Source organism: Natator depressus, chromosome 5 (genome assembly GCF_965152275.1).
Source record: "Natator depressus isolate rNatDep1 chromosome 5, rNatDep2.hap1, whole genome shotgun sequence".
Lineage (NCBI taxonomy): Eukaryota > Metazoa > Chordata > Testudines > Cheloniidae > Natator > Natator depressus.
In genome coordinates this window covers 9,695,579-9,720,016 of record NC_134238.1, presented here as the reverse complement: position 1 = coordinate 9,720,016, position 24,438 = coordinate 9,695,579, and the positions used below count along the sequence as shown (strand labels likewise).

The following is a 24,438-nucleotide window of genomic DNA, read 5'->3' as shown; positions in this document are numbered from 1 at the left end:
TATTCTGACAGCCACATCACACCTGTGCTCCAGCTACTAATCCAGCTTTTCTGAACTTGTTATAACAGCTCAACTCTGAGAGAACCTTTAAATCAGAAGGATTCTCTAATTATTAAGTCATTCACCTGGGACTCCAGAGATCAGAGTTATATTCCTATCTAAGCAAATGGGTACATGAGTCCACCCACATCGAGCCCCACCTAATCAAAAAATATTTGAATTGGTACAGAAGTCAGTCCATGCAGAGCAGCTGGAAATGTAGTTAATCGTGATAACAGAAATATCTTTTCTGATTTCCCAATTTTAGGAGGTAATTTGTTTTCTTTATGGAATATATAAATAAATTTCTTATCTTTAAGGAACAAATTACTTTTTTGGATTAAGGATTTTAAATCCTCAAATAAATACAATCCAAAGCTTTGGCATCCAGATCTGAGTCTGTTCTCCCATCTATAAAAGTAGGTCATTTAATTCCCTGGTTTTCAGCACAGTCCTAACCAAGACTTCATTTTTGTACCTGAATCGATTTGTGGTGTAGCAAGTATTTACATAGTAGAACAACATTAAACTGCACCTACAAATTAGATACTTATATACAGGGCCCTACCAAATTCATGGTCCACTTTGGTCAATTTCAAAGTCATAGGAATTTAAACATATTAAATTTCATGATTTCAGCTCTTTAAATCTGAAATTTTACGGTGTTGTAGCTGTAGGGGTCCTGACCCAACTCTGAAGGCAGCAGCGCAGAAGTAAGTGTGGCATGGTATGGTACTGCCACGCTTACTTCTGTGCTGCTGCTGGAGGGACACTGCCTTCAGAACTGGGTGCCTGGCCAGCAGCCACTGCTCTCCAGCCACCCAGGTCTGAAGACAGCGCAGAAGTAAGGGTGGCAAAACCATGACTCCCCTACCTTGTAACCCTCCCACAACCCTCTTTTGAGTCAGGACCCCCATTTTAAGAAATGCTGGTCTCCCCCGTGAAATTTGTATAATACAGGGTGAAAGTACACAGAACACCAGATTTCACAGGGGATACCAGATTTCACAGTCCGTGACGCGTTTTTCATGGCCGTGAATTTGGTAGGGCCCTACTTATATATGTGAGTGCTATCCATTGAGTCCCCTAAATACAGGAAGGTGAAGTGTTGTGGCTGTAGATTGAAGGGGAAAACAACAAACAAAAAAAGAACCCTTCAATTTTAAAACTCTGCCCCCGTATGCTCAAGTATTAATACCTGCACCTTTGCCAGCATTGTCATCCAATCCAGATTCTTGCAACTGAAGTAGGGTTACACCAGATTAGCACTTAAACTGGGAGACCACCAACCAAAACTCAGTGCTGCAGGGAGTGGTCTTTCCTTTAATTCACTACTGAATAAATGCTACAAGGAGCTGCAGGAGCTAATATGACACAAAACGCAGGTCCCAGCAATTTATGATCATTAAGATCCAACTGCACTTTTTACAAGAGCAGTGCTCTGGCCAAATTCTATGTCAGGTAATTACACTCCACCTATTTAGAGTCCCCTGCAGTTTCAGATAGATACATTTCACTAGCAGGTGTTTTGTTTCTTATGATATCCATCCTCTATCTACTTCACTGGAGTGTTATGAGGATTAACTACTTAAAGCCTCTTGAGTATTTGGAAGTCCTTGAATGAAAGTTACCACAAAACTGCAAACGAGATTTTTAACAACACTGCCAAAGGGCTTCTTACATTTTAATAAGCTGAAAGTCCCCTCAAACTACTCCAAGTTCATCTTTCCCCATTTTCAGGAAGGTAATTTACTGACATTGAATTTAAATTTTGAAGATGGCATTAATTTTGTTTCAAACTACAGCTTCCATGGTAATTTTGAAAGATTGCTATCCAGGATCCTGTATTTATTACGTAGCAAAATTTATGCTCTGAAAGGTGGGCCACAGCCAAAAGGGGGAACTTCCTCTCATGAAAATGGGATGGTAGCATTCAATTTCCCCTAGAGTTATGCTGTCACCATTAAAAGGTCTGACCTGCTAAGAGAAAGCAATAGAACCCTCATGGTGGTTGCACCTCCACTGGAAAATTACAATTCCTAATTCATTGCTACCACTGGTAATTCACCACCAATGCCGTTCTGCAAGTCCTAATTTTACTCAATTTAGACAAGGCCAGTCTGTGCCTAAGTAGGAAAGTGAAGTAGAAAGGAGAGTGTAAAGTGATGTGCTTATTGTTAAAATTCATTCAGTGTGCAGATGTTAAATCCTAACACACTGACAAAAACTTTAAGGTGATCCAGATAAATATATTCTGCACTTTTATTTGTATTACTGTTGCACCTAGGAGCCCTAGTCATGGATCAGAACCCCATTGTGCTGAGCACTGTATAAAACACAGAATAGTAAGACAGTCCCTGCTCTAAAGAGCTCACAATTTAAGGATAAGACAATAGATAGATGGCTACTGCCAGGAGAATCCAAGAAAACAAGGAGACAATATTAGTCAGCATGATAGGCAGTGGTCTTAGGACAATGGCAAGGCTGCTGGTTTAGTAGGCATAACAGAAAAGGCGTTTTAAGGAGGGATTTGGAGGATAATTAATTTTGGAGATGTTTACAAGCTAGTATGTTCGTACTCTCTCTCTCTCATCATGATTTTTTTTTTTTTATATATTCATACATACAGAGAGAGAGAGAGAGAATGTTTTAAAGCTTCTTTATTTTACATACAACAGGGTCTGGTAAATTCAGCAAATCTACTTATAGTACCTGCAGCACTTTTGGGGAGCATCTGGAGTCCAACTATCTTTCACTTTGGCGTCTCCTCAGAAGAGCTGCATTAGACGATCCAATTGTAACAATGAAGAAGAGCTGAGAAGAGGGGACAAAAGCAAAACACCCCCCCCCCCAAAAAAAAAAAAAAAAAAAACAAGTTGCCTTCAATAAATGGAAGAGACAAAAGTTTTAAGATGGGTCGTTTCAAAAAGATGCAACTTCTGGGAACTTTACTCTTTTTAAATGTGTTCCATCAAGTCGGTGACAATTCAGCTTCACAACTAGCAGTTCTTTCTAAGGCAGCGAAGGGTCTACTGACGGATGGCATTCAAGTACCAGTATTTATATATGCAACGATTTGTGATGCAGCAATGATCGGTTGATGTTGTTTGAAACTGCGTATTTTGCTGGAAGACAGTGTCTCATTACATAGTTGCTGCCATAGTGCCTGATCTTGGCTTTGGAAGCAACAAATTAAAAATGCATAGGAATCAATGACAGTTTATAATGCCAGGTTTCAGAGTAGCAGCCGTGTTAGTCTGTATTCGCAAAAAGAAAAGGAGTACTTGTGGCACCTTAGAGACTAACCAATTTATTTGAGCATAAGCTTTTGTGAGCTACAGCTCACTTATCCTCAAATAAATTGGTTAGTCTTTAAGGTGCCACAAGTACTCCTTTTCTTTTAGTTTATAATGCATCTCAATTCGGTGAGACGCAAGACAATATCTATTCTCATACAAAAGGAATCGCTTGCAGTGCTGTTATTTTGAAGTATTTTACAGAAACAATACCGAGGCATAATACGTACATTTTAAGTTACATAGGCTCAGGTACATTGTGTATGAATTGCCAAAATATGTATTAATGTATCAGAAAGGCTTCTCAGTTTGAAAAAATGAGAAGCTACATGACTTAGTTTACACAATTATACTTTTATCTATTAAATGTAATTAATACTTTGTTCATTACCACTAAATCTCTTTACTGAACATATACTGAAACAATACATGGCAGAGTAAAAATAATTGAGCTTATTAAAATAAATCTAAAAGAAATTAAAAATGCTTCAGTATTAAAGGGACACTAAAAAAAATGAAATAAATCAGCTATGGTTACCGGTAAAAATAAGGGGGGTGGGGGGAAGAGCGATCTATTTTCATTTTGTTTACTTTAGGATTTCAACAATACTTTGTATACTATCAAAGTTATTGTTTCTCCTGTATGGTCAATCTCTTCTTTTGTAGAAGCCCCTTTAGCTCCCTGATTTAAAAAAAACAACAACAAAAAGAATAAGGACATACTATTTAAAAGTTACTCAGACCCTGGGTTCATTTTTCTTTGTCCCTCTCCTCTCCCCCCCCCCCCACTTTTTTTTTTTTTTTTTTTTGGTTAAAGAGTATATGGTGACACTGTCCCGTTTAAGCTCTGGAGACAAACTAAAGTGGCAATTCTCCAACAAAAAAAATTCAAAACAGACTCCAATAAGGGACTGCTGAATTGGAATTAATTTGCAAACTGGACACAATTAACTTAGGCTTGAATAAAGACTGGGAGTGGATGGGTCATTACACAAAGTAAAACTATTTCCCCGTGTTCATTTCTCCCCCCCCCCCCACACACACACACTGTTCCTCACACATTCTTGTCAACTGCTGGAAATGGCTCACCTTGATTATCCCTACAAAATTTTTTTTCTTCTTCTTCTTCGCCACTCCCCCCTGCTGGTAATAGCTCACCTTACCTGATCACTCTCGTTACAGTGTGTATGGTAACACCCATTGTTTCATGTTCTCTGTGTATATAAATCTTCCCACTGTATTTTCTATTGCATGCATCCGATGAAGTGAGCTGTAGCTCACGAAAGCTTATGCTCAAATAAATTTGTTAGTCTCTAAGATGCCACAAGTACTCCCTTTCTTTTTACAGAAAATTTTAGAGCCCATAAACTACTACATGTATTGTTATCTTGGTTCTACAGTACACTGATTACATGTTTCTGATGTACAGTAGGGAAGAGCTGTTTTCATGTCCTGGTGTTCATGTTTAATGCTGTATTCTGCCTAATAAAGGACTAATTTTACATTTAGTTTTGTCATAAGCACAAAATACCCTCTACAGAAAGAGCTGTGATGGTGCCCATACTCATGCTATCCCACAAAAGAATTACACCTCTTCCCATGTGTTGAGAGGAAAGACAAGCCCTATGGAATGGACTTTAAATGCAAGACTTGAAGGAGCCATCAGCTGAGGACTATTAAGAGAAAGCCATAAAAGGCTCCTGGGATCTGTTGAATTTCCTCCCACATGGAACATAAGATCGAGTACTGAAACCCACAGCTGGGTCCAGTAGTGCCCTATTTATGGCCCCCATTGCCCAGGAGGGCTTGCACGGTTTAAACAAATCCTGCTAAGAAGGGAAAGCTTTGTGGTTATACAAACTATATTGCCAGAAAAATGTTTGTGTTTAGCTTCTCAACCACAAGAGAAGACTAGAACTAGTCTTTTTGCATCAAAGTCAATGGGAGACTCAGTGGTAAGTATAAGGCCTGATACCAAGTGTTTGTAGGATTGATTCTATACAGGTACTTTTAATAAACAGGTTCCGCACTTTCAAAAATACCATAAATATCAGTTTATATATTTTTCTTCCTCAAACTGATGCAGAATTTAAGATTTTGAGAAGTCTGCTTACCAGTCACAAAGGAAATCATTAAGGAAAAAGGTACATTCAAACCCACACTGTTTTACTATCTTATGGAGTATATATTATAACACAGAGATAAGAGGAATTTCAGACAGAATTTATCATGGATAAGTACTGCCCTCTGCTGTGCACTGCTTAGGATTTTCCAGTGGAAAAACTAAATTCAGTCCCCAGTGTAAGGATTTTCATGTGAATTGGAATTGCAAGACAGGGGCTTTATTTTCTGCAGCCTTTCATACGCATTGTATTCAAAAATGTTTTACAGGTTCACAGTACAAACAGCAAACTGAGACACAAAACTAGACGCAAATACAAAGGAGAGTAAATGTTTTGGGAAAAAGATATTTTGTTAAAGTTTCACGCTAGTTTTCAAACAATTTAAATCTGATAAAAATGAAATGAACACAAACTGGGGCCCATCCAGGAAATAAATAAAACCTTTACTAAAGAGCTTAGGTCAGAGATTCATTCCATATCAAAATTCATACTCTGCATTAATGCTTAAGTGCATCATTTAACAAAATCAGAGTTTATACATTGGCTCAGTTTTCTCTCCAGCCATTTAATGTTGTTTTCTGTTGATTACTCTGTTTTAATTTAAGAAAGGTTTTAATTTAGTGACAGTGATACCAGTTTCACCTTTAAAAACAACAAAAATGCTAAGGTAATTATGAGAGAGGGGCTTTGGGTAAATGTGAAATTCCAGATGGTGGGTATTTACTGAATGTAAGGAAGCTAAACCAATATATTTCAACTGTGGTTTTCAACCTGTGGTCGGTGGACCCCTGGGAATCCTCAGACTATGTCCACCTGACATTTTTTTAGGGGTCTGCAAATGAAAAAAAAAAAAAAAAAAAAGGTTGAAAACCATCGTCTTACAACACACTTCCAGACACAAGTAAGAATTTGGAAACTCTTCAGATTTGTTAAACATAATGTAGATACCAGATCATCATAAATGGTGCGACTAGCTCAAGTTACCTAAAGTTCAGTCAAGACCATGGACCTACATTTTATTTGCCATAAATTGAAATGGGTAAAGCCATTGTAACTGGTTTGGTCCCCAAATCCTTTTACTACACCAGCCTGTTTGAGGTCTAATAAAATAGCAGAAACATACACTATGCTAATTATGTTTTTATACTTATAATAAAATGTTATCAGGTGGACTTAGAGAGTCAGGCTGGAAAAATTCTATGTAATTAGGGAAATTATAAATTGAATGCTAGAAGCCTTACATTCTTCAGTAAACAAAATCTGACATATTGGAATTTAACTAATCTCTGCAATTCAGGAACTGTGTTTGACCAGATTTAGGGTGACAACGAAGAAATAACAGTACATTTATTTACATCACCCACACATTCCAACTTCACAAAACCTTGATAACTATCAAAATGGGGTGCTAACTGTGACCTGCTATGGTTAAGGTTGCATGGCACTTCCCATGGTAATGTCACTTTCAACAGTCTGGGGATTCAGAAAATGATCACCTTTCAGGCTCAAAATCTCAATGCTAGGTTTATGTCCAAGGTACCTTTTTTTTTTTTTTTTTTTGAGGGGTGGAGGGTAAGGAGAGAATAAGAAAATGTTCCTCTGTTTGAATATATGACGAAAAATACACTTTCTTCATAATAAAAAAGGTCAACTTTATAGAAGTAACAACTGAAGGTAGAAAGCTGATATTTGGCATGGAGATAGTCCTAATTGCCTTTAAGCCTCTCAGAAAATTAGCTTTTTTTTTGGAGTTATGATCCTTTGAAAGTCATTCTGTGAATACGGAGAACATTTTGCATGGGTAACTGCTAAGCTCATAAAGGAGGCAGCTAAGAAAGGTCATACTCTGTTAGCTGGAAAACTATGTGACAGCTGCATGCTCCACACCTGTCCCTATAAAAATACCCTCTCCAAGGAAATGTGCACAGGTTTGGGAGCCTAGTGGTCTGAAGTTCTGTTCCCATCTCCCCAGCTGATTGGCTTTAATTCTCTGCCCTTATTTATTGAAGCCTCATACACTCTGGAAAGTAATACATACTACCCACCTTTTACAGAGAACAACTGAAGTGAAGCTAACATTTTCAGAAATTGCCTCTTTATTTTGAGTCCCAATTGTTAGACTAAGTACCTAGATATTCAGAGGTGCTGAGTTTCTGGATCTCAGATTGACTTCAACTGTTATATAATTAACAATGCAAAGAGGTTGCAATCAGGAATAGGGAGCCTTTTTGTTAAGTGTTCTACAAAGAACATGTCTCAGGGTGTACTGGCTCTTTAAAGACATGCCCAAACCAAGGCCCAGTACGCTCTTGTTACTGTTGAAGCCCACATCAAACGCATTCTGGGACTTGCAAGTTCTAGGGTGCTTGGGTTGAGAGCAAAAGCTTCTGGGAAAGGGGTTGGGACCATAAGTAACCTTCTCAGAACAGGGAGAGAACATGAAGTGAAGTGACTCCAGCTGAGAGGAAAGCATAGAGGGAACCTATAGGGAAAAAAGCTTGTGGAATAGCTGGAGAGGAGGGCCAAGAAGCAGGCAGGAGGATAAGAACTCTGGGAAGGAATGTGATGTGTGTGTTTAGTAAAGAACTGCCTGTGAACCCCTGCACCATCAAAGTTTAGCAATGCACCAAGGGGTGAAGGTTTGTGGACTTCAGTTCTGTTGGACTCAGAAAGGGAAGAGGTAAGGTTTTGCGGGAGGGCTAAACTACCCTACCAGGAACAGTGTAATTGAGACAATGACCATGCTTAACTATAAACCACTACAACTATATTATATGGTCACTGCCTCTAAGAGCTTACAAGCTACAGTAATTAAGACAGGATGCAACAAGTTTAACAAACAACAGGGTACAGAAGGGTAGGTAGGAAGAATGTGTTTAAAAAGGATAGCTCTATATTTACAAAGGCTTGCTAGTGCACAATTTGGTGAGTCCAATTCAATTGTAAACATTTTCAAATACGCGTGCCTATTGTTTTTAAAACTTCTGCCATTGCCTAATTTGCTTTTTATAAAAAGTTTTGCTTATGAAAGTTTCCAGAATCTCTCTCTCAATTTCAATGCACAGGGTTTTTTAAACATGCATTTCAGATAATTCTTATACCTTTGCCTGTATAATTATAACAACATGTGTTAGAAACACTGAGAAAAAATATTAAGGATTTTAGACATGCATTTAAGATTCTAGGACAGAGGTCGGCAACCTTTCAGAAGTGGTGTGCCAAGTCTTCATTTGTTCACTTTAATTTAAGGTTTTGCGTGCCGGTAATATATTAACGATTTTAGAAGCTCGCTCTCTCTCTCTAAGTCTACATTATATAACTAAACTATTGTTGTATGTAAAATAAACAAGGTTTTTAAAATGTTTAAGAAGCTTCATTTAAAATTAAATTAAAATGCGGATCTTATCAGTTAAGTGCAGTGGTTCTTAACCTGGGGTACACGCACTCCCTGCGGGTGCAAGACATGCAAGATTTTTTGAGAAGGTAAATCATCGAAAACACAAATTAAGCACAGGCACATAAGTACAACTACTTTGTTTCATCAAACCTATGTATTTATAACATTATACATTTAACAATTACTGTAATATACAAAGTTTTTAAGTTTTCAAGTTTTTAAGGTTTCAGAGTAGCAGCCGTGTTAGTCTGTATCTGCAAAAAGAAAAGGAGTACTTGTGGCACCTTAGAGACTAACAAATTTATTTGAGCATAAGCTTTCGAGAGCTACAGCTCACTTCATCGGATGCATGCAGCGGGGTCGCAGCGACCGGCCCCGCTCAGCCTGCTGTTGGCCTGGGGTTCCGTTCACCCAGGTAGGCAGCGGGCTGAGTTTTTAAGCTAACTGTAGTGCAATTTTTTTTTTATAAGGGCTGCAGAGCGCTGGGCCCAGGCCAGGAGCAGAGCCCTGGGCTGGTTGCCAGTACCCCAAGCCAGCAGGAGGGCTGAGCAGGGCCGGAGGCCCAGACCTGGCTGGCAGGGGGCCAAGCGGCTGGAACCCCAGACCAGCAGCGAGGTGAGTGGGGCCGGTGGCCAGGACCCCAGCTGGCGAGGGGCTGACGGCTGGGACCCCAGACTGTCAGCAGGCTGAGCTGGGTGCTGAACAGAACCCCAGACCGGCAGCAGCTCACCCACTGCCAGTCTGGGGTTCCGCCGGCTCCTGCCAGCCAGGGTCCCAGCTGCCAGCCCCGTTCAGCCCACTGCTGGCTGGGGATTCTGTTCACTCAGGCCGGCAGCCAAGACCCCGGCTGGCAAAGGGCCAGCAGCCGGAACTCCAGATTGTCAGCGGGCTGAGCAGGGCCGGCGGACAGAACCCCAGACCAGCGGTGGGCTGAGTAGCTCAGCCCGCTGCCGGTCTGGGGTCCCGTCCGCCGGCTCCTGCCACCCGAGGTCCCGGCCGCCGGCCCCGCTCAGACTGCTGCCAGCCTGGGGTTCCGTTCACCCAGGCAGGCAGTGGGCTGAGTGAGACTGGGGGCTGGGACCCCTGCTGGCAGCAGCGTGCCAGTAAAAATCAGCTCGCGTGCCACAGGTTGCCAACCCCTTCTAGGAATTGACAGAAGGACATATAGAACCACTTTTGGGTTAAAAACAGTATTAGAACCGCAGGAATGAGCAGCGATACCTTGGTGTAATAATCAAGATGGTCAAATATCAATATAACTAGTACTAAAAAAACAACATGTTTAAACTTGTACTGTATTTGGAATGCAGCTGAGTATATAATAGCTGCCAAATCTGTCTGCAAAAAGTCTTTACACAATGGGCACACAATTAATAGATCCTGAAATTGCTTTGAGACTATGAAAAATTAAACAATTTTATAAAGAACAATTAGGATTTTTGGAGCCAGGATTACTTTCTAATTAGTAATTACCCATTAATTTCATCATTGTTTTCCTAACGTTTCAGCTAAAACTTGAAAGGTTTAAGTTATCAGTGTCAAATTTCCTGTTTTGAGGACAAAATTAATCAGAGAGGCAGTTACAATAAGCAACTCAATTTCATTTTAATCTGCTGAGTGTTGCTTTCCAGCAATGCACATTTTAGTCAACCAATTTTGTAACTGACAAAATTTTTAGCAGTCCTTAATTTGCACAGAACAGGAATTTCCGTATTATTGCATTGTTTGTACATTAGCCTGTAAAGAAAAAAAATATTAATTTCCATGCCACTTTTATAGTTATGAATTCAAGTTTTTCTTCAAAACTCAGAAACAATTCTATTACAATGAAACACACATGAGTGTATGTAGGATAGGCACAACAGTATAAACTGAAAAGTGGAGAGAAAATGTATTGTGTATAAGAATATTGGTATTTAACTGCAATTACTAGACTCCCATTATATACATCTCCATTGACATCAGTATCCAACATGCACTCATTTTACATGGTGAAATAAGTATTTAATTCTGTGCATGATGCAGTCTGCTCCCTACTTGCTACCTCACTAATACGTTCAATCTCAAGCTATAAATTACTAACAAGTCAACTTTAGATCGTCTGATGTAGCCTTAACATTAAAAAAAAAGTCTAATCCACAACTATCACTTGTTGGATGTTAGAGTGTCCATAAAATAAAATTCAACAAAACATTAGGCCAAGATATATTTGCAAAGTTATACTGTAGCAGTATTTGATGATTTTTTTTTTAAATACCTGTTTTTGTTAGCAAGAGATTATCCAGATGTCGGTCTCCAACTCCAAGGATATAGGTAATAACACAATAACCAGCTGCAATGACAAGTAAATTATAAACAATCAAAAATATTCCATATCCTGGATATCCTGTGTTCCATACTGTTCATATTAGTAGGTTTGCCATTAGATTAATTCTTGAAAAATGGATAAACTGGGAAAGCAAGAACATAGGGAGTATAAAGAAAAACTTTTGAAATAAAATGAAATGCAAAGAGAAATGTAGTAGGTATCTTCTTATGTATTAATGAAATCTTAAAATCTAATACTGTATAGTTGTATGTACATTTACAAGGCTACATATGCTTAAAATCTGAAAGTCACCTTATTTCTTCCAACATTAGATCAGCATGGAATGATTTAATACACCATGAAAGTGAAACTAAAATAAATATTTTAAAGTCCTGCAAATAGTATCGTTTACACAATTCTATTTGCCAGTGTTATACTGCTTTCATACTTGGCTCCTATAATCTTATGGTGACAGTGAAGTTACAACTAAGTCATCAATGAGTCCCTAATGCTAACAATGCTCACACTATTAACATTAGACTTGGTGGGGAAAAAAAAAAAAATCACTGGAATATTTTTTTCTGAAAAAAACAAAAAACAAAAACAAATTGGAAGAGCGTCTAGCTTGTGAGTAATAATACCTGAGGTCTCAAGAGGGAGACCAGTACAGCAGCCTTTCAAGACTTTCTGTAATCTGCCTGCAACAATATCTAGAGTGAGAAATACTATTTGTAACCAATTTCTTTAGTGAAACTAGCTTAGTTTGTGTGTTTGGTTTCACTTGCTTAGTAATCTGCTTTGTTCTGTTTGCTACCCCTTTTATCACTTAAAATCTGCCTTTTGTAGTTAATAAAATTTGTTTAATATAATAATATAACCCAGTTTCTGTAATTTCTAACTGGGGGGGAGGGGCAAGAAGTTGTGCATACCTTCCTCCACATTGAGGGAGGAGGCAGATTTCATAACACACCTTTGGGTCTGCACTCCAAGGGAGGTGGACACCTGAGTGCTGAAGCAAGTCCCTTAAACTGAATCTTCCCAGAGCTGATCTGCAGCTGGGTGTGGCCCTGCCTGTGTGTGTGTTAAAGGAGGCTTTAATAGCCTGACTCAGCAAGACAGGTTAAAGGGGGCCCATGCTGGCAGAACAGGTAGACTCAGTGGTACATCAGCGCATCAGGGGGCTTCCTAAGGGGCCTAACCTGTCACACTGCCATCATGTTGTTAGACAGGAAAATACATGATTGCAAGATATGTTTGGGAAATCTAAGTGTTCATTGGTTAACCAATATTTATCAGGATCACTGTGATACTATACTACTTAAATGATGAATTCCTCTCATTTCAGGTACTTGAAAAATGAGAAAAGTTAAAAATATCAATCACTATTTTTTAATAAATTCTACCTACAATGCATCTGAATATTACTAACTCTACAGGTCCAATAGTGGCACACTACTGTCCTTTGTGCTAATAGTGGCACATCTAATCAGCAAGTAAACATCTGTAATAAACTTACCACAACTTTTAACATAAGTGTCCATGACCTCTGCACTTATCCCATTAGGACCAGTCTCGCTTGGCGCATGTTTTCTGAAGAAGTTCTGGAAGGACATCAAAACACTTACTTACCCCATAAAGCTTTAAACTAATTTCAGGGAAGATAGAAAAGTTAGCAGTTTATGTCCTTGGTAAATCTATTACCATACTCTGTGAAGAGACACTTCTGGTATCAATCATGAAACTTATAAGAATGTCAAGGTTGAATTCAAGAATGTGTTATGTTCAAAGTTAACAGATAACGTTAAACAAACAAAAAAATGTAGCAAGTTATGTTTTCATGCTACAGTTTAGATCTCCGTTCGCATTTTCTTATTCACCAAAGCAGAAACAGATTTAAAATCACTGTCACAAATTGAAGTGCTCTTCCTTTAAAATAACCCATAAAATTAAATTTGCATTGCAGAGTAATTGTATAATTACCATGAGCATCAAAACTGCTTCCACAGTAAATATATTTTTCTGCTAGACTAGAAAAAGCTAAACAGCACTAGCAATTCAAATTAATCTAAAAGTTGAGTAACATCTTAGAATAATGTGATGAACATTAGACAAATTATGCACTAATACTTTATGCCACTTACTTCCACTCAAAACAAACAAGTCTAGTAATTTTTATAGAAGTAGTCACAAGGTTTAAAGCTGAAATTTGGAATGGAATTAAGCCTTTATCAAGATAGTCCATAACCGCCTTCTGAAGGAAACTGGGTTTGATTTTCCCAAGTTAGGAACATTTGCAAATCATGTATTGAACTTGAGAAGGAGTTTTTTCATGAAGTAATCACCTAAAGAAAAGCCATTCAAGGATGTGCAGCAAAGTTATCAGTTAACTGGTTAGTACCCTACATTGCTGAAAATGGCCAGGATACAGAAGTGAAGGGCCCTTGACGATATTGTAATGTATAAAAGTGCAGGCTTTTGAAGTGCTGTGCAGGAGAAAGTCCTGCTCTGGTATGCCTTGGGAATTTAGCATAGTGTATGTAGTGTAGAATCCCAGGATATTAGAGAAAGAAGGTGGGTGAGGTGATATATTTTATTGGATCAACTTCTGGTGGCAAGACAAGCTTTTGAGACACACAGAGCTCTTCTTCAGGTAAAGGTACTCAGTGTCACATCTAAAATGCAAGGTGGAATAAATTGTTCAGCATAAGTAGTTAGCACGTATTCTAATCTAAGGGACCATTCAGGGTAGAGTGGCCTGTGACCTCTGCAGTCACAGGACAAAAAGAGGGGGTTAGCAGGTTACAGATTTTGTAATAAGACATAAATCCCATGTCTGTGTTCAGTCCATGATTTTTAATGTTTAGCAGAGTTATGAATTTAAGCTCCCAGGCTCATCTTTTGAAAGTGTTGTGCACGTTTCCTTTGAGGACAAGGGCAGATAGGTCAGACAAAGTATTGTTTTATGAAAAGTGTTCACCCACAGGTCATATGGTGTTTTTGTCTTTTATCATTTTCCTGTGAGAGTTCATTCGGGAATGTAGTGATTGTCTGGTTTCACCTACATAGTTGTTATAGGGTCATTTAGTGCACTTGATGAGGTACACCACATGTTGTGATAGACATGTAGGATCCATTGATCTTGAAAGGTATGTTGTGGGGGGTGTTTATCATTCTAGCAGTGGCAATATGTCTGCAGGTTTTTCATCTGTTCTTCTGGTAAGGTCTGATGCTACTTTGAGTTGGCATGTCCAGGTCTGTGGGGAGCTTGCTTATGATGATGAGCTTGGAGAGGTGTGCGCGCGCGCGTGTGTGTGTGTGTGTATGTGGGGGGGGGGGAGGGGTGTTTGAGGAGAGAAGGTTGTTTGAAGGCCAGAAGTGAGGGATCATGAAAGATTTATTTCAGGATGGGGTCCCCCTCGAGTGTAGGTTGCAGTTGTCTGATGAAACCATGTATGGGTTCCAGTGTGAGCTAGTAGGTGACAAATAAGGGTGTACAGTTGGAGGAGTATTATTTCTGTCTTGAAGCAGGTTCTCAAAGTATTTGGGTGGTGTGTTTCATGATGCAATCTACTTCCCTGGTGAAGTGTCTTTGGTTGGTGGTTTTGAGCATGTTAAGGTGTGTATCCTGGACTTTCTCTTTGGAGCACATTCTGTAATATCTGAGTGTCTGTTTGTAGATAACAGATTCCTTGGTGTGTTTGGGGTAGTTACTGGATCTATGAAGGTAGGTGTGCTGATGAGTGGATTTCTTGTATATGGTTGTCCGTAGGGTTCCATTGTTGAAGCTGATTGTGGTATCCAAAAAGCTGATGCTAGTGTGGGAGGTCTCAGTAACAAAAAACACTGGTATGTATCTCAACTGACTGTTCTAAAGCTTTTGCTACTATGAACTCCTATAGCAGACCTAAAACTAGAAAAAAAAAAACAGTACAGAACGAGACCCATAACTATCAGTTTCAATTAATCAGTAAAGCACAGAGTTTCAGTGTCAAAACTAGTTGAGTCTTGCCCTGAATTCTTCAACAATATTGATTTTAGTCATTAAATATCCATGCTGCATACTCATGCAAAAGATCAGCAATATGAAGACACTGTCCCCAAATGAACAAAAAAAGAAGAGACACCAGATCATATACCTGTATACTTTCTTCGGTAGCAAGAACTTCAGCAACAGGGACTGACTGAATAAACTGCATGAAACCTGTGATAAGAAAGCAGTATCTTCAGTACTTGAAGGTGTAAAATAAGTAGAGAATAACTTTGGTGAAGAAATAAAGCTATGCACCTTTTATTCCACTGCACTCAGCAAGCAAGGTTTTGCCAGTAAACATATAGCCTGCAGTAAATTTTAAATATACTTGTCACAACTACACAGTTGCTTGACCCAGGCTGGAAAGATATCTGGCTTCTGAAGGAATCTACTTAAGACACTATCTTGGGTGAGGAATTACTATTTGTAACCAATTCCTTTAGTGAATCAAATTTAGTGCTTTATTTGTTTGGTAATTTGCTTTGTTCTGTTTGCTACCTCTTTACCATTTAAAATTCACCTTTTATAGTTAAACGTATTTCTTTTTTTTATAATATAACTCAGTTTATGTAATTTGTAACTGGGGGGGGGCAAGAGGTTGTGTAGATCTTCCTCCACATTGAGGGAGGGGGCAAATTTCATAAAACCTTTGGGTTTGTACCCCTTAAAGGGAGTGGGGACCAGAGTGCTGGGGAAAGCCACTAAGGCTGAATCTTTCCAGAGCGGATCGCTCTCTCTGTGCAGCTGGGTGTGGCCCTGCCTGTGTGCTTGGCTGGAAGAGGCTTGTGAGCCTACCCCAGCAAAACCAGGTAAAGGGGACCCCGGCTGTAAGAACAGGCTAACTCAGTGGGATCCAAGCACATCTGGTGGCATTCAGAGGGGACAAACTGTCACATCCTGTTAAGAAGGTAGCCATTATACCCATTTTTTGCATAGAGAAGCATATAAAAATTTTACATGACTTGCCCAAGGCTAGGCAGCAAGCTAGCAATAAAGTTGGAACTATAACTTGAGTCTCTTGATTCTTGTTATGGATAAAAATAGACCCTTCTATAGAAGACTGTACAGATTGACAGGTTTCAGAGTAGCAGCCGTGTTAGTCTGTATTCGCAAAAAGAAAAGGAGGACTTGTGGCACCTTAGAGACTAACCAATTTATTTGAGCATAAGCTTTCGTGAGCTACAGCTCACTTCATCGGATGCAAGTAAAGATTATGACTACCTGTTTTAAAAATCATAATGAGAGAACAAAATGGTATGAAAACAGCAGATTCTAGTGGATTTCAATACAATTGGATCATGAGACATTTTAAAGACTGCAATGGTACAAATACAGGAGAAAGAGGAGGTTACTTATTTCAACTGAAGGTTCTTCAAGATGTGTGGTACCTGTCTAGAATCCAGACATGGGTACACATGCACCAGAACGAAAACTGTTCGGTAGTGTCTGTTGACCCACACGTGCGTCATCTGCATGTCTGCTATAAGAGGCTGTGCAGGTCAACGCCGCTTCAGTATCCCTCTTATCTGAAAGAAATGAGTCTGCAGAAGAGGGCATGAAGGGCAGTATTGGAATCCAAACAGGGACCACACATCTTGAAGAACCTCCAGTTACAGTAAGTAACCTCCTCCTTCTCTTCTTCAAGTGATGGTCCCTATATGGATTTTAGACATGGGAGAGTGGCGAGCAGTGCTCAGCATGAAGGTGGGTGCGTGGAGTCGCGTGAAGTTATAGTCTGGAGGACCGCTCGGCCGACAGCCGCATCCACCACCACCGCCGAGGGAATGGCGTAGCAAGTAGTGAAGGTGTTCATGTGCCTCATTGAGGTGATGATCACTTTCATGGAGAGGTGGGCGAGGGAACAGATCAGGAGGGGCTCAAAGGGATGTTTAGTGAGGGCAGAGAGGATGATGTACATGTTCCAAGAGGGGGTTCCAGCAGACAGGCATTGAGCAAGCCTTTAAGGAAGCAAGCGATGGTCAGGTGAGTGAAGACGGAGGAACCATCCACAGGGGGTTGGTGGATGGATGGAAGGTGGATCGGAGGAAAAGCGGAGAGGTGGAGGTGGTCGGTGAACCAGTACTGGCGAGGCCAAAAGGGGGCAATCAGGTTGATCATTGTTCGATCCTGTCATACCTTGCACAGGACTTGCGGGAGCAGAGGGACGAGTGGAAAGGCGTAGCAGACTTCGGAGGTCCAGGGCAGGAGGAGGGCTTCGCCCCACAAGCCCATCCCGAGGGTCCCTCTGGAGGAGAAAAGGGGGAATTTGCAGTTCTCCAAAATCCCAAAGAGGTCCCAATGTGGGCTGCCCCACCAGTGTAAGATGGAGTGAAGCATGGGATCATGGATCTCCCACTCATGATTCGTGTAGAAGGACCTGCTGAAAGTGTCTGCCAGGAAGGTGCACAGTGTGCAGTGTGATCCCATGCTTGATGCATCAGTTCCAGAGGTGAAAGGTTCTTCACAGAGAGAGGGCGACCTGGCACCACCTTGTTTGTTGATATACACAACTGCCATCATGTAGCTGAAGAGCAGCTGAAGGTGCCAGGACCATATGAGAGAGAGGTGACGGCTGCAAAGAGATCCGTCAGGAGGGAAGTGCAGCCCAAGATAGAGTTCAAGTGAGCCCCAGTAAAAGTGATCGCTTGGGTAGGGTTGAGGACTGACTTTTCCTCGTTGCTATAGATATCCAGGTGGGTGAGGAGATCATGAAGGGCGTGGATAGGGGAAAGGAGGCAGGTGTGCAATGTTGCAATGCGGAGCCAATTGTCCACGCAGGGAAACACAGAGTGACAGAAGTGGCGCATGTAGGTGGTGATGACGGTGAAAATCTTTTTGAACACATGTGGAGTGGTGGCAATATCAACGGCGAGGACCCGGAACTGATAATGGGAGTGCCCCACGGTGAAACAGAGAAATTTCTGATGAGCCAGGTGGATGTCAATGTGAAAACAGACATCCTTCACATTGAGAGCCATGAACCAGAAGCCTCAGGGGAGGGACGGAATAAGGGAGGGGGAGCATGACCATCCAGAATCAGAACTTACGGGTGAGCTTGTTGAGCAACTGGAGGTCCAGATTGGGCCACTGGCCACCCCTTTCTTGGGAATAAGGAAATAGGGGGAATTGAACCCTCAGCCATGATAACAGCAGGAAATACGCTCTATGGTGCCCTTCCGGAGCAGGGCATCTGCTTCCTCTTGTAGGAGATTGCAATGGGAGGGATCTCCAGGGGCACTTCAGAGTAGGGGCATAGGAGGTGGGCATGTGCCAAACTGTCTGTGCCGGTTGTAGAATGGTTAAGTGGATAGGGAAAGCAGTGAGGGAGGGTCCAGGTAGCAGGAGGCTATCCAAAAGTTTGTTTTGCGGGTCCTGGACCTTTTCCCACCATAAGGTTGAGAGCCTCCGCCATGAGCCGAAGCAGGTTGTGGTACTGGTGATGGTCATCCAGAGGGGAGAGAGAAAGTGGAATTAGTGCCTTGTCCGGGTATGACCAGCGGCACCAATTGCACGATGACCTCTTCCTCCTATTCATCATACCCAGAGGGGGACATGGTGCAAGCAGGGGACGGCTGGTAATAGGGCAGCAGTGGTAGCCCACATTCTACATGGGGTCCCATGGAGGCCAGTAGGGCCAAGCATAGGGTTCGCCACGCATTGGCGGGCCCTGGGGCAATGGAATCACGGCTCAGTGCAAGGGTCATAGGCATATGGCTAGGGCGGGTAATGCCCACAATCCGGGCTGTGAGAACGTGCAGGAGAGAAGGGGTCTGGCTTGGAAAACCACTCAGACTCAGAGGATTGATCTGGTAGAGGTGGAGCTGTTGGTGTGTGGGTGGAAGAGGAGCGCCACTCCAGAAGGAGTAGGAGAGGTTCATCCGCCGGAGAGGTAAGCATGAAGCATCCGCAGATAGGGAACTGGCATATGGGAGAATGAACTTGGCTGTGGGCATCAGCAGTTCCAGGCAGCCTGGAGTGTGGGAGCCGGGCGTGCCAGTCTCAAAGGGCCCAGCGGCATAGATGGCGCCGGCGGTGAAGATGGCGGCAGACTGGGAGTCAGGGTGGGAAGCAGCACCTACGGCTTGCATTGGTGTTTCATCTTATGCTCTGTCCAGGGCTTCTTAGGAGCCGCAGCAGCCGGCTCGGCGTGTTACTTCTCACCCGACTGGGCACGGCCATCGGGGAGGCGCCCTTATGTCCATGTCTGGGTTTCTAATTCTCACAGTGGGGCTTCAGCGGATGCAGCAGTACAGAGGGTTCCAGTAGGTGGGAGAAAGCCATAGGGTCACTCACCAATATTGATGGGCACCATTCCGGTGAATCCAACTGCACACATAGCTTCCTCCATGAGGAACACGCGGAGGCGAAGTTCCCTACTCTCCTGAGTCCGAGCCAGGAATGAGCAACAGATGGAACAGTGGATGAGGACGTAGACTTCACCGAGACACTGCTGGTGCTTGACGCTCACGGAGAAGAAGAGCAGGCACAAAGCACAGTTCTGCAAGCTGGCTTGTCGGGGCATAATCCCAGGGGTGCGGGGAGAGGAGGTACTGTCTCCCCTCCGGGGAAGAAGTCCGACAGGGGAGCCTAAATAACTAAAACTGAATGCATCCGATGAAGTGAGCTGTAGCTCACGAAAGCTTATGCTCAAATAAGTTTGTTAGTCTCTAAGGTGCCACAAGTACTCCTTTTCTTTTTGCGAATACAGACTAACACGGCTGCTACTCTAAAATTGTACAAGAACTACTATATCCAGCGAGAACATGCTAACAATTATATACAGGTGAGAATAAACAGATAAGAGTTCTCTTAGCAGACCTAAGAGCAGCAAGGAACAGGGGTTCCGACTCTGGCCACACAGTGGTAAGGTGGAACTGGAACAGCATCGACCCGCACGTCCACTTATAGCTCTTGCACATGGCGCGCATGCACACCCATGTCTGGAATCCATTTAGGGATCATCACTAGAAGAACTTACTAGTTTTCATCCTAAATTTAGTTGTAAGGTCTCCTATTATGGAGATTTAACTAGTTTTACTAAGCATAACACAGTACATTTACTATTACTCAATGAAATCTCAACACTTGTCAAAATAAGTTGACACTGGAGTGCATTTCATAACGTAACATCTTTACTTTTTGTTGGTCCCTGCCCAAGCCCGAATGACTACCCTGCAGTTTTTAGCCCCGCAATCCGAGCCCCACAAGCCCAGGTGAGCTGATCTGGGCCAGCCACAGCCATGCCACCATTTTTTTTTTTTTTTTATTGCTGTGTAGAAATATCCTCAAAGATCAGAGAGGGAACAGAGGTGCAGCTAGCTCTGAAACAATGACAACCAGTATTTCACAATTTGGCACTAGGTGAGGCAAAACAAGCACTTGACAGTAAAGCTGGAGAGGGGAAATAGAAGGTAAAGAATAAACACTAATCTGCTTTTAAGCAAGTTTCCCAAGTTTGTTATAAAGAAATCTTACAACCTGAAGTCAGCTGTACCCTCCTGTAACACTAACAAGAAGCCTGAGTTAGAGAATGTCTACATCCAGGTAAGTGAAACTGAGGAAGACAAATACCTGATTATTTTCAGTGTTTTTTTTTAAAAAAGAAATAACTTTACCATGCTTTGTACTCGTAGCCAGCACCTTATATGGTGTCAGCTTCAAATCCAGATTCTCCTTACGTAACAGCTGGAAGGAAAACACAAACATGAGTGGAACAGTTAAAAATAATCAAACATTTTTTAAAAGAGGCTAGGTTGTGCTGTGGTTTAATACAGTAACTTATTCCCTTTTGAGGAAACTTAGTTCAGATCTGTCATAAGGCATAAGTGAAAGTCTGTTTGCTCATTTCTTCTTTGTCCACAGAGGACATTAAACAATATTTGTAAGGACTGGAATTTTTTGGAATGTAACAGCTACAGTAAAAGAGTACTAAATTAAGCTGCATTAATATCTTGTGTTTTCTGGGTTTTAACCAAGAGAAATTTCCTAAGCTTGTATAAACAATAAAACAGATGTTTAATAGTGAGATTAAGAAACACTTGATTAACGTTCATCACCTTGTCCATGAGTGAAATAATTTGAAGAATAAGTTGATCTTGACGTAAATCATCACCATGTTTAAATATTACAGGATATTTGCCTCCATCTTCTGTCTTGAAGAATAACTGGGCAGGCATTAGGGCACTCTGGAAAAAGAAATTTGCCATGAACCAGTACACTGGAACAAATTGAATACTCAACTTCACTGGGACAAATCTAAGTTGAGAATCCTTCTCTACATGTGAGTAAATTCATTTATAATTGCTTCTCTCATTTGCTTTTTAGCCTTCTAGCCTAATACATCTGCAAAATGGTGGGTTTTGCAATAGGCTCTGAAGACTGCTCCAGTAGGGCTCATTTGGCACTCTAATATTGTGTTCCATAGTCCATGACTCTGCATCAAGAACGTACTGCCCCCACTTAGCAAAAGTTTGACCATAGAACTTCCAGTTTTTATATAATTTCTAGATTCCATTCATCCACAGAGGATACAGCACTCCGTGAGAAATCTGAGAGAAGTAGTAAGACAAATCAAATGGATCCTGGTAAAAAAAATTAAATCATTCTATCCTCTTTAATTAGGGGAAAATGCAGAAATTAAGTTTGCGCACATCTGATTCAAACTTCGAAGCACCATAAAAGGAGCAAAACATTTTAAACTGACCAGAAAAAAAAACCCATAGAAAAACTCAATAATTACATTATAAATGTCAAAGAAATGATAGGGATAGGATATTTTCAAACCAATTAACTGCTTTCTCAATTAATTAAGCAAAAGTAAAATTTAAATGTTTTTTTTTTAAAAGAACTAATTTAATTCTGTTTGCAGTTTCACCCCTCATAAAATGAGCTGAAGATCAATTATCTACATGAATAAATTTATTTACTGTAATTCATCAAGTGAGGCCTCAAACAAAAATGAAATAAAAATCAGGTACATAAGGGAGACTTTTAACGGATCAATTTCACAAGAGCTGTTTGCAGTAGTGCTCTGAGGCAGTGGTATTCACATCTTCTACCGATACTTACTTTTTTTCTGAAAAATATAGATCCTTATTCTTCTACACAAGGACTGAATGAGGTTGTAGAAAAAAAGCTATGACTGAAGCCAAAAGATGTTACTTAGACTCAAAAGCACAGAGGCCCCATCCTTCCTCAAGGACATTTTTTCTGGTTCTGCTGAGTTTACTAGTTACTGACTAGTCTCCAACCTCTTTCTCGGGGGAAGAGATAGAACTGAGTGGCCACCATCTTCTCAAAGTGCACTTGGACACCAATGGCACCTACTGAAAGACTGGATCTAAATTCTGGCTCTCTTTTGGGCAGGTCATGAATTATACGTATCTTGCTTGCTTTAAATAGGACCATGCTGGACCTCCCAATCTTGCTTATGGTTTTTCTTTTTTAAATTGAAAAGAAAACCACCACCTCATGTCAAAGGCTGACTTCCAATACATTCCTAAAGTAGCTGCTCTGCTACATGATCCAGAATCTGTCTAGACAATTAAGCATTACATTCCCACAAAGATTCAGCGTGCTATGGGTGAACAACCACCATCTGTCAAAGCTTTTGTTGCAAGACAAATTGCTCTCCAAACAATAGGTGATTAGTTTGCCAGGATCAGCTAAGGGTTCTGCAGTGCTTTGGAGCTGTGTCAGAGAGGAAGGTGACTGCCCTACAGACCAACTAACTACCACAGGAGTAGCGTGAACCTCAGATGACAGATAGCTCCTTGTCCTCTCCTAAACAGTGGGTATGTCTGTTGGGACAAGGTCATTCTTATCCCGGCTAAAGAGCTTGCTATTTTGACTTGTAAAGATCTCCCTAACCCCACCTCTAGTTTTACATGTAGCTGTAGAAAGACAGTGCCTCCTAAAGAGCAGTCATAGTTTAGGTGGCTTTGGGGGTGAGCTCTCATTGCCAAGAAAATGCCTCATCTGATTAGCATAATGTATAGCCTCTGACAGCTAAACTACTGCTTGCCTTCTCATGGCAGAGTTGTTCTTAGTTGAAAATGGGAGTGTGAACGGCGAGTATCTGGCATCTTATAACCAGATTGCTCTGGGCAGGTGGGGCTCATTCAACCTAGTCCACCTAGGATAATGGACTCTGATTTCAACCCAAGAACATCAGGCCTGGCCAGCCAGTTTGTAAAAGTATGCCGGGAAGTGTGCCAAACACATATGCTCTATGGGTCTTTGTCTTCAGGGACCATATCACTAGAATGCTATGGCATCCCCTGGAAGCAACGTGCAACCACTTCACCAGACAGCTGTGGAAAATATGAAAAGGCCACCCCATTAAGGGCACATGCAGCTGAAGAAGCAAGCCCAAGAATTATGTTTGGCTTCACTGAATGTGGAAACAATGACTAGGAAATCAAGAGAAATAGCTGAGACAGTGAAAAGAAGGAGAGTGCATATTGTCTGCATACAAGAAACAAAATGGAAGTGGTCAAAATCCATAAACACTGGAGATGGTTACAAGATAACGTATTATGGCTCAGTAGCAAGGAGGAACAAAGTAGGAATAATTGTAGCAGAATTATTACAGGACAAGGTAGTGGTCATCCTAAAGAAGAGCAACTGGTCAATGAAAGTTAGAATAGTACTGAGCAGAGCAGGGCTTTGGATCTGGTGCCCCGGCTCCACTCCAGCTCCAGCAAAAACCCCTGCAGCTTCACTGCTCCGGAGCTGCTCCACGCTCCAGCTCCGGGCTCTGCTCCAAAGCCCTGGAGCAGAGAACAAACATTTGTGTTTTTTTATTCGGATATGCACCGCAGATTGGTTGTGTGACTGAGGAGAAGGCAGAATTCCAGATAGTGCTGAACCCAGTGACAAGTGAAGTTCCACAAGCAGAGTACTTGATTATTGGAGCAGACCTCCACACACATGTAGGAGAACACAGTGACGACTACAATGACGTCATGGAGGATGAGACTTTGGAACCAGAAATGAAGCCGGTGGCGCTATCTTAGAGTTAGCCAGAGCCCGTGGCCCGATTATTACCAATAGATACATTGTAAAGAGGGAAGAGTACTTAATTACACACGAGTGTGGTACCAACATGTCCGAGGTCAATTGTTTGTAAATAACTCTCCTGGGTTGAGTTTAGCCTCTCTCACATTTTTAGATCTCTTCCTCTTGTAAGGAAGTAACCTAAAAATGTGAGACTAAACTGATGCCAGGAGAGCAAATCATAAGCA

The 24,438-nt window shown here is 41.3% G+C and overlaps 1 protein-coding gene across 1 annotated transcript in view; it reads right to left on the bottom strand.

The window, feature by feature from the left end:
- Window positions 1-24,438, bottom strand: part of PIK3C3 (phosphatidylinositol 3-kinase catalytic subunit type 3) — a 135,845-nt gene that overhangs the window by 45,239 nt on the left and 66,168 nt on the right. The window contains exons 17-21 of the mRNA XM_074952302.1: window positions 21,250-21,378; window positions 20,809-20,878; window positions 15,300-15,364; window positions 12,680-12,764; window positions 11,113-11,187 (exon numbers count right to left, since the gene is read on the bottom strand). Of these exons, the coding sequence (XP_074808403.1) occupies window positions 11,113-11,187; window positions 12,680-12,764; window positions 15,300-15,364; window positions 20,809-20,878; window positions 21,250-21,378 (424 nt within the window). The remainder of the gene's footprint in view (window positions 1-11,112; window positions 11,188-12,679; window positions 12,765-15,299; window positions 15,365-20,808; window positions 20,879-21,249; window positions 21,379-24,438) is intronic.